Source organism: Molossus molossus, unplaced genomic scaffold, assembly GCF_014108415.1.
Source record: "Molossus molossus isolate mMolMol1 unplaced genomic scaffold, mMolMol1.p scaffold_m16_p_19, whole genome shotgun sequence".
NCBI classification, from domain to species: domain Eukaryota; kingdom Metazoa; phylum Chordata; class Mammalia; order Chiroptera; family Molossidae; genus Molossus; species Molossus molossus.
Genome location: NW_023425354.1, coordinates 12,826,113 through 12,842,864, shown reverse-complemented (window position 1 = coordinate 12,842,864; position 16,752 = coordinate 12,826,113). Strand labels below are relative to the sequence as shown.

Below are 16,752 nucleotides of genomic sequence, written 5' to 3'. Positions count from 1 at the left end.
CGGTGTATTCTGTTTCTTTCTTTTTTTTAAAAGTGATTCAATTTTATTTAGAAAAATTCTGCCATTGGCTTTTTAACACTTGGTATTAAGTGTTAAATATCATTTTCTTTGATCATATTTTAAGAAAGAAATGGGAAGTTTTACTGACGATATTCTTCGTCCTTATCCTTATTTTCTAGCAGACTTCTTCCTGAAGTCACAGGATACTTTTTTTTTAAATCCTCACCCGAGGATATTTTTCCATCTATTTTCAGACAGAGTAGGAGAGAGGGAAAGAGAGAGACAGAGGGAGAGAGAGAGAGAGAAACACTGATGTGAGAGAGAGACATAGATCGGTTGCCTCCTGCACAACCCTGAACAGAGCCAGGGACCAAACTGCAACTAAGGTACATGCCCGTGACTGGAATAGAACCCGTGACTCTTCACTCCGTGGGCGGACACACTCTAACTGCTGAATCAAACTGACCAGGGCAATCACAGGATAATTCAAACCAGCAAACTGAGCTCCAACTTACTAGCTTACAATGGGAAAGATAAGTGGGCAAAAACTCAGGCTGAGGGCCCCGTACAGGCAAGCCCACGGGCGAAGGACACTGAGATAGCTTCACGCTGAGTTGGAAACTGAGCACAAGGAGTTCCCTGGATGATCCTAACGACCTGAGTCATCGAAAAGCATCCTCTAAGCCCACAGCAGCCCCGGGAGAAGGACCAGCCAGGTGTTCTGGAGGCCAAAAGAGAACAGGTGCTGACCACCACAAAACACTGCCCCAGGCAGGCTGAGGGGACCACCCGGTTCAAGTTGGGGTGATAAAAATGCTCTACATTTTGATTGTGGTTAAATGGGTATACAACTTTGTCAAAATGCATCAAACTGTACATTTAAAATAAGTACATTATAACTTCAATAAAGTTAATAAAAAGAAATTGAAACAACGAATCAGCAGTTCCTGAAACCACACCCGTTGCCGGCGGAAGGGAGGCTGAGCGACAGCGACGCTGCTGGGACCGCGGGCACCCACCTCCTGCAGCGTGGCCGTGCACAGCTCAATGGCGATGTACTGGAACTGCCGGTCCCTCTCTGTGCAGAAGTACCGGATCACGTTCGGGTGCTCGTCAGATTCTCGCAGCAGCTGGACCTCGCGGTCGGCGAAACTGAAGCACTCGGGGAGGATCCTCTTGACGGCCACGTCACGGTTGTCGAACATGCCCCTGCAGGACAAGGAGCACGGTTGGGTTGGGAGATGCCAGGGGGCAGTGGAAATGACAGACCTGCGGACCCACATGCTCCTCCTGTGACACAGGGGCCAGTCATCAGCCTCACAGCCCAGAAGGCCCCAACCGGCCCCTGGTCATCTCTTCTCTCCTGCAGGCGGAACTCTTCCACCTGAGTCGGGGCTATGACCCTGCTGTGCCCTGGAGCCTGGCACACCGCCGGCAAGCTGGCAGTCACTCCCACCTGACGTGGTGAAGGCACAGGGCTCCCGATCCACTCACCGGTACACAATCGTGCCCTCCGCTCCGTGGCCCAGGACATCCTTGGGGCAGAATGAAATTTTCCCAACCATCACCATGCTGGTTTCCTCATCTGAGACAAAGCGCAAAAAAGAAGGGACTGTATTCAACACACAGAATCTAAACAACCTTGAGGTCAGAATGGCTACTAGCTTCCTGAGCTCAGATTACTACACGGCACCTCAGAGGCTCCATGCCCCAGGACCCAGTAGGCAGGAGATGCTGGACCCACTCCCCATTCGTGCATGGGCCACCTCCTCTCCGTCCCCTGGTCCTGCCTCTGCAAGCGGTAAGAATGTCTCACACCTTCCTGAAGACGGGTTTTCTACAGATCCATTCAAGGATGTGCATCTGAAACACTGGGTAGCAATGGTTGGACGTGTGAAATGAAGAGACCAGTGGGAGTCTCCAGCCTGGGACTTAGGATCCAAGGTCTCCTGTCCTGACAACTGGCCTGAGCCAACCTCCCAGGGGCAAGTGGACCAACAGTTGCACTTCCTTCCTTGGCCCCTGGCTGGCCTCAAGATGCTCTCAAGCCAGGTGGCCGGTGCACCTCTGGTCAACAGTGATCTCCAGCCCTTGTTGGGCAAGATGGAAGGAGGGCCAAGGGAGCCCCCATAAGGCCTTCTGAGGGGGACAGGCCACAAGATGGGACAGAACCCTGGTCCCCAGAGTGGGAGGGAGTCGGTGAGAACACGTTGAACCCTTGGGAACAACGGTACTTCGTAACCCCATGTACACTCCCAGGAAGGCCATGGTGCTGTGTCTCTCGGATGATATTCAAAGGCAACTCGCTTTACCCTCGTCATCCTGCTCCAGGGAGGGGCTGCCCGCCTTGGAGGCAGAGCTGCTGGAGTGAAGGGAGTGGTTGGAGGCTCTGGGGGACGTGCTGGGGCTGCTGGTGCCCGAGCTCTCCGAGTATAAGCCGGACGAGTCCAGGAGCTCAGCGTCCTGAGCCATGTCTCCAGGTGCATGGAAGGGTAGCTGCTGCTGTTGCAGGAGCTGGATTTTCTCCAGTTCCTTCTGGAACTGCTGGTGCTGGAGCTGCCGCTGCTCGTGCATGCTCTGGGGAGAGAAACACATATCCAGACAGATGCAGCTTGTTCCCTGGGACACCAGCAGGCAGGCAGGGAGAGGCTCCCTGTGCAAGAGAAGCAGGTGCATTTTATATGACCCCACAGGGCGGGAGGAGACCAGTGGCAAGCGCAGGAGGCAGGATCCGTTCAACGGCTAGAGGTCCTTCTGCCAGTTAGACTTCCCAGGACAGCCCATTCCTCCCACAGGAGGCTGAATGGCCACCAGGCAGGGGCAGCAGAGGAGGGACATTTATACAAGTCAAGAAGTTCTTGCAAACGTAAAACCAAATAGGAAGAATGGTTGAGAGCGGGGTGGATACGGGGGAGACCGGCTTGGTACTGTGGCCACACACCCCACAGAGGGTAGGGCACAGACTGTCCGCAATCCAGAGGCAGAGGAGGCAGCTGGGGCTCAGAACCTGGCAGCCTCCAGCCCTCAGCCACGCGGCCAGGGGGTGGCAGAATGGGCTGAGGCACTCCCCCTTCACCACACTGCCTTCCCCACACCCCCACGCACCTCTCATTTATTCTGAAAGTTCATTCTGGCATAATTGGGAGCAGAGCAGTCTGTGATTATTACTGCCCAGGCTTGGGAAGGTGACTGAGGGACAGGCAGTGTCCGAGAACCCACCGGGAGCTTTCCAGTGCTCTCTCCCTCTCTCCGAGCCTTGGGCTGAAGTCCTGGAAATGCCATCCGCTAGCTGAGTAAACTCGGGAAGTTATTTAACTTCCCAGAGCCTAGTTCTTCACTTGCAGGTAGGGGATAGATAATAATGACCTCATAGGACTATGCGAGATAAAAAAATAAAACAGTGCAGGTAAACCCACTTAAACATATGGAAAGTGCCCCAAAAGTAAAGGGTTTATCGATCCTACTGCTAATGGAAATGGGCGTCCCGAGCACTGTGATCTAAGGTGATAACATTTCAGGGCTCAGAGCAACCCGGCGAAGGGACTTCATTCCTCTAGCATATTTTATCCAGCACATGACCTGCGCAACTCTGTGACTTCAGCTCCCTCACTTCCAACTAGAAAGCAGAAGGGATTACCAGGCCGCCTTTTCACTCTGGCTGATATCTCTAAGTCAGTTTTTGAGGGACAAAAGTTAGAAGAATTTTATCTGTTATGCCTATTCTTTTTTTTCCCACCTGGTCTTTAAAAAAAAATTTTTTTTCTTTATTAATTTTAGAGAGAGGAAGGGAGAAGGAGAGAGAGATAGAAACATTGATGAGCAAGAACACTGATTGGCCTCCTCCTGCATGCCCCCCACTGGGGATCGGGCCCACAACCTGGGCATGTGTCCTGACCGGGAATCGAACCAGTGACCTCTTGGTGCGTGGGTCGACTCTCAGCCACAATGGCTGAGCCACAAAGGCTGAGCTATTATGGCTAGTCTTAAAAAAAGAAAACATAGTGAACTATTCAAAAGGAGCTGTAAACAAGGTTACAAATCCGTTTGTACAGTTAAACTATAAGACGTAGGTACAAAACCGTCCTTTTTTGAAAAGCTAGTGTCTCTTTAATTAGAATGATTTTGAAGATTAGCAAGTATAAATTTTTAAATGTGAAATGAAATGTCTTTGCTTATGTGCTGCTTCTGCCCGGACCTCAGTGACATTGGGTGACAGGCACAGAAGTGCAGAACGTGGGAGGGCGGGGGAAGGGGCCGAGCCTTACCATGGGGTAGGTGATGATGAAGGCCACCCAGCCGAGGAGCAGGAAGGTGCTGAGGATGATGGTGGCGATGTCCTTGAGCATGGAGTCCATGGGGGCCTCGGGCTTGGCAGGGGCATGAGCAAACTTTGCCTCCATGTCCTGAGAAACGGCGGTGGGTGCATTTGGAGAAGTCTGGTCCACCAGGTGGATAACCTTGTAGGGGAGAGAGTGGTCACATCACTGCAAGTTTCGAGCGAGATATAAATGAGCCCATCAGGAGAAGCACCGACCAGTCACCAGGAATGATTATACTGTGAAAGGTACTGGATTCTTTGCAAGCCCACCCACAGAGCACAAGCCAGGTAATCGCTGCCTTTTTCAAAGCGACTGCTTGAGGTGAATTATTGCTGTGATGCTATCGTTACTCAAGAGCAGTCTGCAGAGCAATACATTTGAAAGTGCCTTCAGATCCTATACGCTTCCAACAATCCTTGCCGAAGACAAAAAACACCTCCTTTAGTGGTAGGCTTAATAGTTGGGAAAACTCTGAAATCATCTACAATTAAGTCTGGTGAGAAGACTAGTGGCCCGTTTGGAAATGCCATCTCACATGACAAAGGGAAACCACACGCACACACATGCACGCACGCACACACATGTGCACACATGCACGCACACACGTGGCTGTCAAGTAAAAACGCAGCTTTCTTGTGTTGTTTGTAACTTTTAGTACGACTCCAAAACCAGTCATTTATTCAAGTATCCACTATATTTCAAAGTTCTTGAAAGGCATCAGAACCCTTTGTTAAAGAAAATTCTATTCAGAAGCCCCCAATTAAATCGGATGAAAATAGAGCTTCTGTCCAAGCTCCTCAGAATCTCTAGAACTTCAAGAATCATTCAGGAAAATGCGCTGGTTCGGTTCCGTGCACCCAGTGTTCCGGTGAGCGTTACTGTTTTCCTGGTGACATAAGCACTGCCTCCGCGGCGAGCGCAGGGCCCGACCCCCCATGCTCACACTGCTCACCCCCACCCCCAGACTGCTGCCTACAGTGCCCTTCTCTCCTCCAGCAGCCTCCCTCCCACATGTATGGGGGGTGTCACGGCTGGTGTGTAGCCGGAAGCTGAGGAATGTCTGCTGAGCACGTGATCCCAGACAACACTCATTTGGTTATATTTGCTCTGGTATGTTCATTGAAAATAGTTAAGTCTTATTACCATAAAAATGCACCTCAGTATTTTAATGGACTTTCAGAAGTGTCTCTATTCAAGACTGGATGATTAAATATGAACATCTCAACTGGGGCATGTCTGGGTGTAAGACTGAGGGCAATGTCTGATTTTCCTCTTTATACTTGTATTTTCTAAGTGTTTAAGAGTGGATATGCTTGACTTGAATAAATCAAAACCAGACCAAGATTTTAGGGCATCATTGCTATCCAAGATCACTTTTAGGAGTTGGTGTATTTTCCCAACCTGGTGACCTCCAGAGATGAGGGACAACACAGATATTTTGCCCTGGAATCTTAGATGCCAATATGATTCTCTTTTCTTTTTTCTCTGGATAAAATCTAAATCTATAACGTGAATTTGTTGTGATCGTGGTTCCCCCATCGGCCAGCCAACTCTCATCTTCCTCTGACCATGCCCATACCCAGGCCCCTTCACGGTCACCAGGCCCCCAGACAGGGCTGCAGAAACTGCCAAGCCCCAGTGGCCTTCGGGCCCCACCCCAACCCTTCTGCAGATGCTCTCTGGCCTTCTCCACCTGCTCTGTGCCCCAGAAAGCTGCCCCAGATGGGCAGAGCAACGGTTTCCCCTGTGCTCTGGCTTCTGATTGAGGAACCAGCAGATGAGACAGAGGAAGGAGGACAGTGAGGTCAAGTTCAGTGAGGCTGCTGAATACCCTCAACTGAAGCTCTAGGCTCCTGGTCTAGGGACCCTTTCCACTCCCTCCCCTCCTGCTTCAGGCCAAACTAGTAACAGACCTGCTGGGACTGTCACCTATGTGAGCAGCCCCTCTCTTAAACTCCCCTCATATCACCCTAAAATGGGTGGCCATCCGTCTGCAGCTGACCCTGACTAGCACACTCTGTCCCCAGGGCTGCAGGAGGGCAGCCCAGGTCACCCCACAGCAGGTACCACGGGCTGGCCTCCCTGCTGCCCAATGCTCTAGACTGCAGGTGCGCTGGGTCCTGCCAGACCACGCGTCCACCAGACTTCAGCCACTGAACTTCAGGTCTTCACACGTCCCCTCTTCGTCTTCACTCTGCTGCCAGGCTTGTCCAAGTGTCCTCTGTATGGTTCTTCTGTGGCCAAGTGATCCTGCTTCTCACTGGACCCACCTGGTAACCTCAGATTTGGTCAGGCCTGTCTCCTCGGCCCCACGGCTGGACACACCAGGGCCAGTCCCACCTCCAGGCCTTTGCACCTGCTCTTCTCCTCCCTCCAGGGCCCTCTGCCTCTGTCCCACCATTTGGTCCAGCTGCCTTTCCTACAGCTTTTGCTAACGGCCATCTCCTTCCTCCCCATGGGTCCTTAGCAGCATGTGGTGTGCATGGACTCCCCGCTGAGCCGACCCGGGCTGCAAGGCCGGGGCCAGTGCCTCACCCCCAGCACCTGACCCGCGGAGCCGGTGACTGTTCACTTCCCCACTCACTTCCTCACGGCTCTTTTTCTCCGAGTCGGCAGGAATCACATTCTCCCGGTGCTTGGGCAGATTGTTGGGGAATCTCTCCAGCATCTTGGTGGACGCGGACAGCGGTGTTTCATGGTGCCCTGGGGGAGAACAGAGCCTTTCAGCGGTGGCAGCGCTCGATGCCCAGCTCGGGCGGCAGTCACCAGCGGCTGAGAGGCCCACATGCAAACATTCACGTTTGCAAAGGGAGAGAACACAGAGGCAGTTACCAGACATTTCTCATCAAGACTGAAATTTCGTTACTTAGTAGCATGTATACAGTATTCTGAATCTCATGAGGAGGCATCTCCTTGTCGAGAGAGGAATCAGGTTGGGGATATGTTCCAGGGCGAGACTTGGGTGCGTAATTCCTAACTTAGGTTGTCTGCTGCTGAAACATTAGGAAGCTTTGTTCAGAGCCCTGGCCGGCTGGAGCACTGACCCGTACACCAGAAGGTGGTGGGTTCGATTCCTGGTCAGGGCACATGTGGGAGGCAACCAGTCAATGTTTCTCTCTCACATCAATATCGATGTTTTTCTCTCTCTCTCTCTCCCTTCCTCTCTCTAAAGTCAATTAAAAAAAAAGTTCAAGGAGTTCTCCCAACACTTATCCTTGTAACATCACTCGAATAAGAGAATCAACGTCCCATCGTGGTATTTAAATTGCTCGGGGAGCTCTATCCCTATTCCCGCAACTCTGGGCTGCTGGCACCCCGACACACGTTCCTGTTTATTCTCTCGCCGAGACCAGATCTCACCGTGGTCTTTCCGCTATCCTCCCGAACCGCTCGAAAGTTTTACAATGTATTGCCAAGATACAAACAAACAAGAAAGAGCCAGTCCAAGCTACGTACATCTCTTGATCCAGAAAAATCCTCAAGTCCCTATCGTTAGGTCAGTTCTCTGTCCACAACAGAATGCTGTCCTCTAAGGGGAGCCTAATTCTGTTCTGAACGCCATGAGTTGCTCATTGTCAGCCAAAGCACTCTGAGACATGCTTTGCTGGGGAGCCGGATTTCCGTACGTGTGGTCTGCGGCTTCAGACCTCGGACTCAGACCTGCTGGCGGGGCCCAGGGATCTGAACGCAGTATCTCCGGGTACCCCTGAGGCTAGCAGAAGACCTTCGCTCCAAGAGAATCAAGTTGTGCCTTCCACATGCCACCTGGGCTGCAGAGCCCTGCCTGCCCCCACCCCCGATGCCCACTCTTAGCACTCCAAGTTCTGCCCCTCCAGCAGGGCACCTACCACCTGACTGCCATGGAAAGTGATTAGCCCACATTCCTCTTCTTCCTGCATTTCTTCTTATAAACAGGCCTCTCCCTTAGCTGGACCTGGACCTTAGTAACATTAGGCTTCACATTCTGACCCAACTATGCTACAAACATAATCATGAGATCTGGAAACATTTTTATGTAAACAGTACCTGGGTTTTAGTTATTTATCTATCATCATCAATTATGTCTGGACTCCAGAGAAAAAGCATAGGCTCCCTGGACCTACTGACTCAGGATCTCAGGGATCTCCAGGGCCTACCTGACAAAGCTCCCAGGTGAGGCCGAGAGCACCCCAGGTTAAGACAACTGCTCTGGGGCAACCCACAGACCACGTCACTGAACCTAAGTGGATTCATTTTACTTTCAAGATTGATGTGATGTGGGGTGTCAGTCCCTACTGGTCCTTAACTTCTTCCACAAAAACCAAATCAAAGAACGTACATAGTGTAACATAAAAGAGCGTGTCCTTCGCCTTGTGGCCCCCGTCTACACAAAGGTGGTCACGTGGTCCCATGGCCTTGTTTGAAAATGGCCAGGCTTTGGGGTTCCTCGAAAGGGCCTTCAGAACTGTGGGATGCCTCCCTCATTACTTCCTTACATGGACTTTGTTGAGTTTTTCAGTTTTCTTACTTGAGCAACTTTTCCTTTTGAAAATATCATTTTGTAACTGAGCCATGACGATTTTTTCTGTATTTTTCATAGTCTTACATACACTCTTCCTTAGTTTCCAGTAATTCTGTCCACTTCTTAACCACTAGTACGCCGTCTGTGTGCTCCCTGTAGCTGGCACATCAGACTGAGTGGCCTTGTCATTCCAGTGGTCTCTGCTCTTTGGTTATGTTTTTCTTACTGTGGGCCATTCACACGTTTCCTAAACCACTTCTGTTAAAAAACAAGGTCGAATTATTTTGCCATCTCCTTTGCCCATTATTTGGTTAAAATAATAACCCAAAGAAAAATGGCCACAGGAGTAAGGATGAACACAGAAGAGCAAGACCTGGACAGTGACAAGAAGAATGATCAGGGCTCGAGTACACCCTGTTTCCTCTCTGTCCCACCCAGTGACACTGCCCGGCAGACCCAGCCCTGAGGCCCTGCACTCTCCCAGGCTGCTCTGCATCCCTTTCCCAGCGCCTGGCTCTGCCCTCTCTCTGCCCAGGGACCAGTCAGCAGAGAACAGCAAGAGGGAGAGTGAGGAGGAGAAACCTCACTAGCCCCAGTGAACTCTGGTACCCCCCTTCCCTCCTGCTCACCCCACTCCCTGGGGCTGCATACCCACCTCTCACCACCTGTGGGACTGGGAGGCAGCAGAACTGGGGTGGGGGCACAGGAGAGGCCAATCAGATTCAAGAACACTCTGTCCTGCTGTAATTACTTGGGATCCTGGCCAGAGACAGAGCTCCTCTCACCTCTGCCATCACTGGTCACACTCACTGCCTTCGGGTGCCATCTCAGTGTCTTATCTGGCTGGCTGACAGCAGAAGAGTGGTGGCAGCAACAGCAGAGCAGGAAGAGGGCTTCTGCCCTGGCCCCTGGCCCCGGGCCCAGCCTCAAACTCTTCCCCACCCTCAGTCCCTACTGGTCCCCAACCCTTCCTCCCCCCTCTCCTCTCCCATACCAACCTCAAGTGAATTCGTCCACAAATTGCTCTGATCTCCTTAACTATAAATGGAAGCGCCAGGGTGCTATCTCCCACAGGGTCGTTGTGAAAAATAAGGAAATGCATTCTAAAGTGCTTGGGGCCAATGCCCGGCACGCAACAGGCATGCAATGTGCAGATGACTGCCAAAGTCCACGGCACAGCCACGTGCCGTGGAACGACGTCCTGGTCAGCGGCAGACTGCACATAGGACAATGGTACCATAGGATTATAATAGAGCGGAACAATTTCCATCGGAACAATTTCCATCGCCCAGCGACGTCGCCATCATGAGGTCATAGCACAACCCGTTACTCCCAAGTTTGCAGTGCTGCCGGAGTAAACAAGCCCACTGCACTGCCCGCCGTGTGGAAGTACCGCACAATTACGTATAGTGCGCAGCACTGGCCAGTAAATGTCTATGTCACTGGTTTACGTATTACTATGCTATACTTTTTACTGCTATTTTAAAGTGTTCTCTTTCTGCCCAGCCAGTATGGCTCACTGGTTGAACGCTGACCGATGCACCAAGAGGTCGCTGGTTTGATTCCCAGTCAGGGCACATGCCCAGGTTGTGGGCCCGATCCCCAGTGGGGGGCATGCAGGAGGGGGCCAGTCAATGTTCTCTCTCATCAATGTCTCTACGTCTCTCCATCTCCCTTCCTCTCTCTCTAAAATCAACAACAAAAAAATTTAAGTGGCATCTTTCTACTTATAAACGTTTGCTGTAGAACAGTATTCGACGGCACACTGTCAGCAGCCCCATACCTCTCGTGTTTACCATGTCTCCTGAGCACATCAGTTTCTCTTGCGCTTGATTTAATCTCACATTGTTTTGTGCAGTAACGTGCTGTACAGGCTTGTAGCCTAGGAGCAGTACGCTGTACCGCAGAGCCTAGGTGTACGGTAGGCTGTGCCATCTAGGTTTGTGTAAGTACAATCTGGGATGTTTGCAAAACAATAAAATCGCCTAAGGACGCATGACACATTTCTCAAGACTGTATCCTTGCTGTTAAGCGATACACAACTGTATTCAGTACAGTAATTGCGTTTTGTAACAAACAATTTTTTGAGAACTGATTTGGCAACACAGCTACCCTGTTTATTTCCCTTTGGGGTAAAAGTGTTCAAGGCCTGAGAGACCAACCAGGACATGAGCTGAGCACAACGCAGTTGACTGCAACTAGCAAGGCCGGCTCTGCCCACCAGGAGGCAGCATATGACCTGCGGTGCCTGGAAACTACTCACCAATCAGAAGCCAGTAGTTCCTCAAGTAGTTGAGCTTGTTCTTCCCTTTGAGCCCAGGGTTAAACTTTAGGTCGGTGCTGGGTGTGATCACACACTCCCCTTTGTCCCCAATGGTGACACCATCAGTCTGGGGGCCCTCCAGCAAAGGGAGAGTGCTGCCTCGGGGCTGTGGAGACAGAATACAGTGAGCAGGTGGCCTGGGAGCAGGTGAGCAGAAGACCTTCCCTGTGACTGTCCTATGCACCTAAGGGAACGTCATACCTCTAGGTGGGGCTGGTCCAGGACAGTCAGAGCAAGATACATATGCTGTAAGACTGCAAGGGAGGCTCCTCCCTCAGGACGTGACAATGCTAATGCTAGGGTCTTTAACATGGGCACCTTTTCAAATCCCTTTGGGAACTGGGAACAGGAAGGGGTGTGTGGAGCTCCCAGGGCTACAGTGAGAAGCAGTGTAAGCGGAGAGGATGCCAGGGCAGCTCCCAATCCACAACAGAAGCACCTGACCAGGGTGGATAAGTTCCAGCCCTGAGCCCGCTGCCGGCTCCAGCATTGCTGGACCTCAACCGAGGCAGGCGCTGCCCTGCTCATGGGAGCAGCTGGCCAACTTGACTCATTGGGAAGACAAGAGATGCCAGCCAAACAGCTCAAACACTGTAACGACCAAATGAGCAACCAGAATCATGAGGCTTCAGACGCCCAGAGATGGTGAGCCGGAGGCGGGCTGGCGAGAGCCGAGGAGGCTCAGATAGGTCACAAAAGGATGGAAAAGGACCTGAGTAGGGAAAAGGAAAAAGGGAGAGGGCTGGAAGTGTGAGGCGCAGCCTGAAAAAAAGCTGAGTGAAATGGACAAGGAACTTCCGAGATCAGCGAGGAGATGCACTTGGTTGGACACCATCAGTGGGCGGGAGGGCACCGTGGGACTGGATTGGGGAGGGCTAGAAGCACCAGCCTGGTGGTTTAGACTTAAACACCAAAGCAAAGTGGAATGACCAGGCTTCCTGGGCCCAGACAGCTGTTTTGGTCATGCAGCTCTCCTCGAAAGTAGAAGGTGGTATGTGTAGGAATGGTTTTTGAGGATCTAAGATCTGTGTCTTGCATTCTTAATCAGTGGAATGTTTATGTAGGATTCAAAGTCATTCTCTGTGCAAATGGAACAGGAGCAGTGAGGAGGCTGCCTCTGTGAGCCTCCCTCCCCCCACAGTGGACTTACCACAACAGCGACCCCCTCGTGGACCATTGACGGGGAGGCGTAGAGGCTAGTAGAGTATTTCCCGACATACAGGGTGGGCCTAGGAGAGAACCAGATACATGCATTCCACAGTCCTTTAAATTCTGGGCTTTCTGGGGAGAAGAATTACAGCCCCAAATACCACCCAGAGAGTAACCAGATTAACTCCTAAGCATGCTGGGGGTTTGAGGGCAAGACTCCTGCCCTGACTGCCGGGAGAACTGGGCTGCGGGCTACAGCTGCCACCTACTGCCTCAGTTTCCCCATCTGCAAAGGGCAGGGCTGCACTCAACCATCCCTACGACAGCCTGCAGGAAGGACCACATGCAATGGTCATCCAGGAGACTGAACACTGTGACCTCTGCAAAGCCCGAGATGGCCTGACCATCACGGTTGACCACTGGGCTGACACCAGAAGCACCACCATTCTGCCCTGGAGTCTTAAGAAGTCTCGAGGGTCCGAAGAAGCCCCAAGAAACAGCCACTGCTCTAATCTGGAGGCCACAGCAAACGGTTGCACACAAAATTCCAATCGGGGTGAGACTTCCCGTCCCCTGCTGGGGGGTCTGGTCCTGTCTGGGCCACCAAGGAGGGGGTGTGGTTTCGCTCTGTCTGTGGAGTCAGACCCTCTGGTTACGGTCAGTAGCCAGTTTGGGGCTGGTCACCTACTCAATTCTGGAAACCTCTCAATAAACACCGCACATTTGAATAGTGGCGTATAGTCCAGAGAACATGATCTTATTGGATCTTCCCCAGCAGCTCTCAAGTGTAAGACTGAGCCTCAGCAAGACTGCGAGACCTAGTCCCAGGTTGGCATGGAGAGCACACACCCACTGAGAGATATACGCACCCCAACACTGTTTGCCTGATTTTTTAAACAAATATAACTTTCAGTAAAAATTCAGCAAGTTGAAAAATAAATACATCTCTTATATGCTCACCATCTGAGATATATCCAAATTGCAATATGAATACCACTGTCCCTTTCTTATCTCCACCAGTAATTTTAATTCATTTAATATTCAAGAATTCTGAAGCATCCAGGGGCGCCCCCACTTCTTACAGTCTGGGGTTTCTGATGAGCCAGTCTTGGCTCTTTACATTCCTCGTGGCTTCAGAGACACCTGCCCGCGCGCTGGCCCCCAGTGCGTGGTGTGCCACGCTGCAGGGCCCCAACGCCAGGGTCACAGCGGCCCCCTTCTGCCCCGAGTTCCCCGACTCACGTCAGCTTGCTCTTGGCCTCCGTCTCCTTGGGGAAGGGGTACTTCCACTTGGTGATGCGCCCCACCTCCCCGGACATGAAGGTCAGGTAGCGCAGGGTCTCCACGGCGACATTGGTGTGTATCACCTTCCTCAGCCCCTCCCGCTGCCAGACATAAAAGGCCACCACGGGAGAAGCATAGTTTTGGATCCACAGCACGTCACCTGATTCACTGTCCACAGTCACCACCAGCCCGTCGCCATTGGACACAAAATGGGACATCTCTGCACAGATCAGATAAACAAAGGTAGACCGAGTCTCAGCCCGTCCCGCAACCACATCCTCCCTGTCCCATCAAGTGGCAGTCACTCAGCTAGAGGAAACAAGACTTCTGGAGCATTCTCAGCTCTCCCCCAAACAGTGTCACTTGTCTGCAATGAACTCGCTCGGGCTCCATGACATCAGCGCACTGAGAGCTGCCTGGTTTGTAAACCGCAAGGACCACCCTCTGGGAGGCGATTTACATGGTGACGATCAGTAGCATCCCCTTCAGTTAGTGAGAGAAGACACGGAGGGGAGAGGAGCCGGTGACATGCCTCTGACAGCAGTCGTTCAGACCCAGCTCAGGCTGTCAGGGCTGAGCACCCCTGACCACAGAGCGGGTTTCTGTCAGACTTCCAGGTGCCAGTGCTCGGCTGGAAAATCAGTTTTCAGTTTTCATTTGAGTTGGGGGAATGTTTACTAGAGAAATAACTAGAAGATGAGCCACATATAGGCAGTGAGTTGTGACTGTCACAGATGATATTTAATTCTGCTTCCCACTGGGCTTCTAGCAAGTTCCTTCTGTGACCCAGAGGGACGCAGCAGAATGAGTCCTCCCTCCTCTGAGGCTAAACTCGCCACCATTTCACTTGGGTTTCCCGCCACACTTCTCACCAGGACCCTGCCTTCAACACTGACTCTTGAAGAATTCACTGTATGTCCACGAAGTCCAGAACCCGGGGCCAAGAGCGTCTTAGAAGAAAACCCAGCTTTTCCTCTGGGGCGACTTTCCTCTGGATCACAAGCGCCGCCCGCCTCGCACAGCCCCCGGGGCACTTACTGTCGTCCACGTCGTCCTCGGGCAGCGAGGCCGCGTAGTCGAAGTAGGTGGCGTTCCACCGCAGCTCTCGGGTTTTGGTGTCGTACATGGTGATGGTGTATTCTGGAGAACACACACCAGCTCGTTACCCGGAGGGGCCACGCACCTACGAGGTGCTGACCTTATCTAAATCACAACGGACAAATCCTCCCTAAATTGCCTTTAAAAAGAGTCCAGGCCATCCATGTGGAAAGACAAGGCCACGAGAACTGAAGTCCCAGACACCTGAGTGGGCCCAGCCGCCAGCATGTCGAGAGCCACCCCGACGGTGCCCTTGAACTAGTGTCTTACAGAATTATAAGCAACGTCACGGGGTTGCTTTATGCCACTTAAGTTTTGGGGTGGTTTAATACATAGCAATAGACTGATAATGTTAGAAACTGGTACGTAAAAGTGGGAAGATGCCATCACTACAACCTAAAACATGTGGCACTGGCGGGGACCCGGTGGCAGAGGGAGGCTGAAGGTCACCATGGAGGCTGAAAGAACAGCGAGAAAATGGTGACTGGAGCTGAGAAGGGGCAGCCCGGGTTAGGCAGTGGGGACACCATCACCGAATGAACCTGTGGCTCTGGCTGACGAGATTTCCAGGCAGAATGTAGAAAGTGCCGAATGGTTTCTCTCAGCCGTACATGATATAATGCAAGACGGATAAGCTCAAGAAGAAACAATTTGGTTTTTAAGCTGAATAGAGGGCAAATACGGAGGGTTCAGGACTGACATTCAGCTGAAAAAGATTCTCCACGTAAAAATTTGGCCTTTGGCCCTGGCCGGTTTCGCTCAGCGGTTAGAGTGTCGGCCTGCGGTCCTGAGAGACCCGGGTTCGGTTCCCGCTAAGGGCACGTACCTCGGTTGCAGTTTGTGCCGGCCCTGCTTGGGTCGTGTGGGTGGCAGCCACTCGATGTGTCCTTTCCACATTGATGTTTCTTTCTCTCTCTTCCCCTCCCACTCTATCTGAACAAAATATCGAAAAATGTCCTCAGGTGAGGATAAAAAACAAACAAACAAAAAAATTTGGCCTTTGGGCAAAGATCAAATCCAGGGTGCTATCAGTAATATAAGGCCTCAGGCTCAAGATCAAATCAAGGGTGAGGCAGTTAGCCCTGGCAGGTACTCAGTTGGTTAGAGCATCATCCTGAAATGCCAAGATTGTATCAGGGCACGTACAAGAAGCCCTGGCCAGTTTGGCTCAGTGGTTAGAGTGTTGGCCCATAGACCAAAGAGTCACAGGTTCGATTCTGGTCAAGGGCATGTATCTAGGTAGCAGTTCATCTCTGGCCCTGGTTGGGGTCGTGCGGGAGGCAACCAATCGATGTGTCTCTCACATCAATGTTTCTCTCTCTCTCCCCAACCCCCACACTCTATCTAAAGAGAAATGGAAAAATATCCTTGGGTGAGGTTTAAAAAAAAAAAAAATGAAGCAAACAATGAATGCATGAATAAGTGAAACAGCAAGTTGATGTTTCTCTCTCTAAAAATCAATTTTTAAAAAAGGTGAGGCAGTAAGACCCTTCTTTGAGACCTCAGAAAGGTTTAAGGTGGTATTTCATAGACCTGCTATTAAGGTATTTCACAGAGCCTCTGCTAGGTAAGAGGGTTCTAAGAACTGGGAGAGTGTTGTCCACAGCATGAAGTGAACCTTAGAGAGGTTCGAGGGTATGACTTTAATCTCTAAAAACAGACTATAATTTGACACATGTAAAGTCCACACAGTTTTAAAAGGAGTGATATCAGCACAAACTAAAAGAACAAGAGACTGTCAAAATGAAAAAACAAACAAACAGCAGCAGCAGCAAACTTTCAATGGCTGAGAAGCGGGCTGAGAAAGCTACACAACACAAAGCTCTTCCTACGGGAAAGAGGCTCCTCGGAGGTCAGGACCGAGAGCTGCTGCGAACGGTGTCTCGGGGAACCAACCCCAGAGGGCGGGACTGGGCCCTCCGCAGGGACTTGGCCCTGCCGGCAGAGCAGGGGACCCAGAGAGCATGCACTGGGCTGGACTCCGGCACCACTGCGGACCAGGGCTGCTTTGTGCCTCTTCCTGGAAATGCTGACTGCAGCTGTCCCGTCTGTCTCATCACTGCGGGGAGGACTCGCCC

At 51.6% G+C, this 16,752-nt stretch overlaps 1 protein-coding gene across 2 annotated transcripts in view; it reads right to left on the bottom strand.

Annotated features, from left to right (window-relative positions):
- ERN1 (endoplasmic reticulum to nucleus signaling 1) overlaps window positions 1-16,752 on the bottom strand; it is an 80,638-nt gene that overhangs the window by 11,776 nt on the left and 52,110 nt on the right. Inside the window, exons 7-15 of one of the 2 annotated variants that reach the window (XM_036268297.1) lie at window positions 14,615-14,716; window positions 13,535-13,796; window positions 12,294-12,372; window positions 11,084-11,249; window positions 6,904-7,022; window positions 4,266-4,457; window positions 2,313-2,577; window positions 1,495-1,585; window positions 1,020-1,209 (exon numbers count right to left, since the gene is read on the bottom strand). In XM_036268297.1, coding sequence (XP_036124190.1) covers window positions 1,020-1,209; window positions 1,495-1,585; window positions 2,313-2,577; window positions 4,266-4,457; window positions 6,904-7,022; window positions 11,084-11,249; window positions 12,294-12,372; window positions 13,535-13,796; window positions 14,615-14,716 — 1,466 coding nt within the window. Of the gene's footprint in view, window positions 1-1,019; window positions 1,210-1,494; window positions 1,586-2,312; window positions 2,578-4,265; window positions 4,458-6,903; window positions 7,023-11,083; window positions 11,250-12,293; window positions 12,373-13,534; window positions 13,797-14,614; window positions 14,780-16,752 lie in introns of both variants that reach the window. The other variant, XM_036268298.1, reaches the window with a different exon arrangement.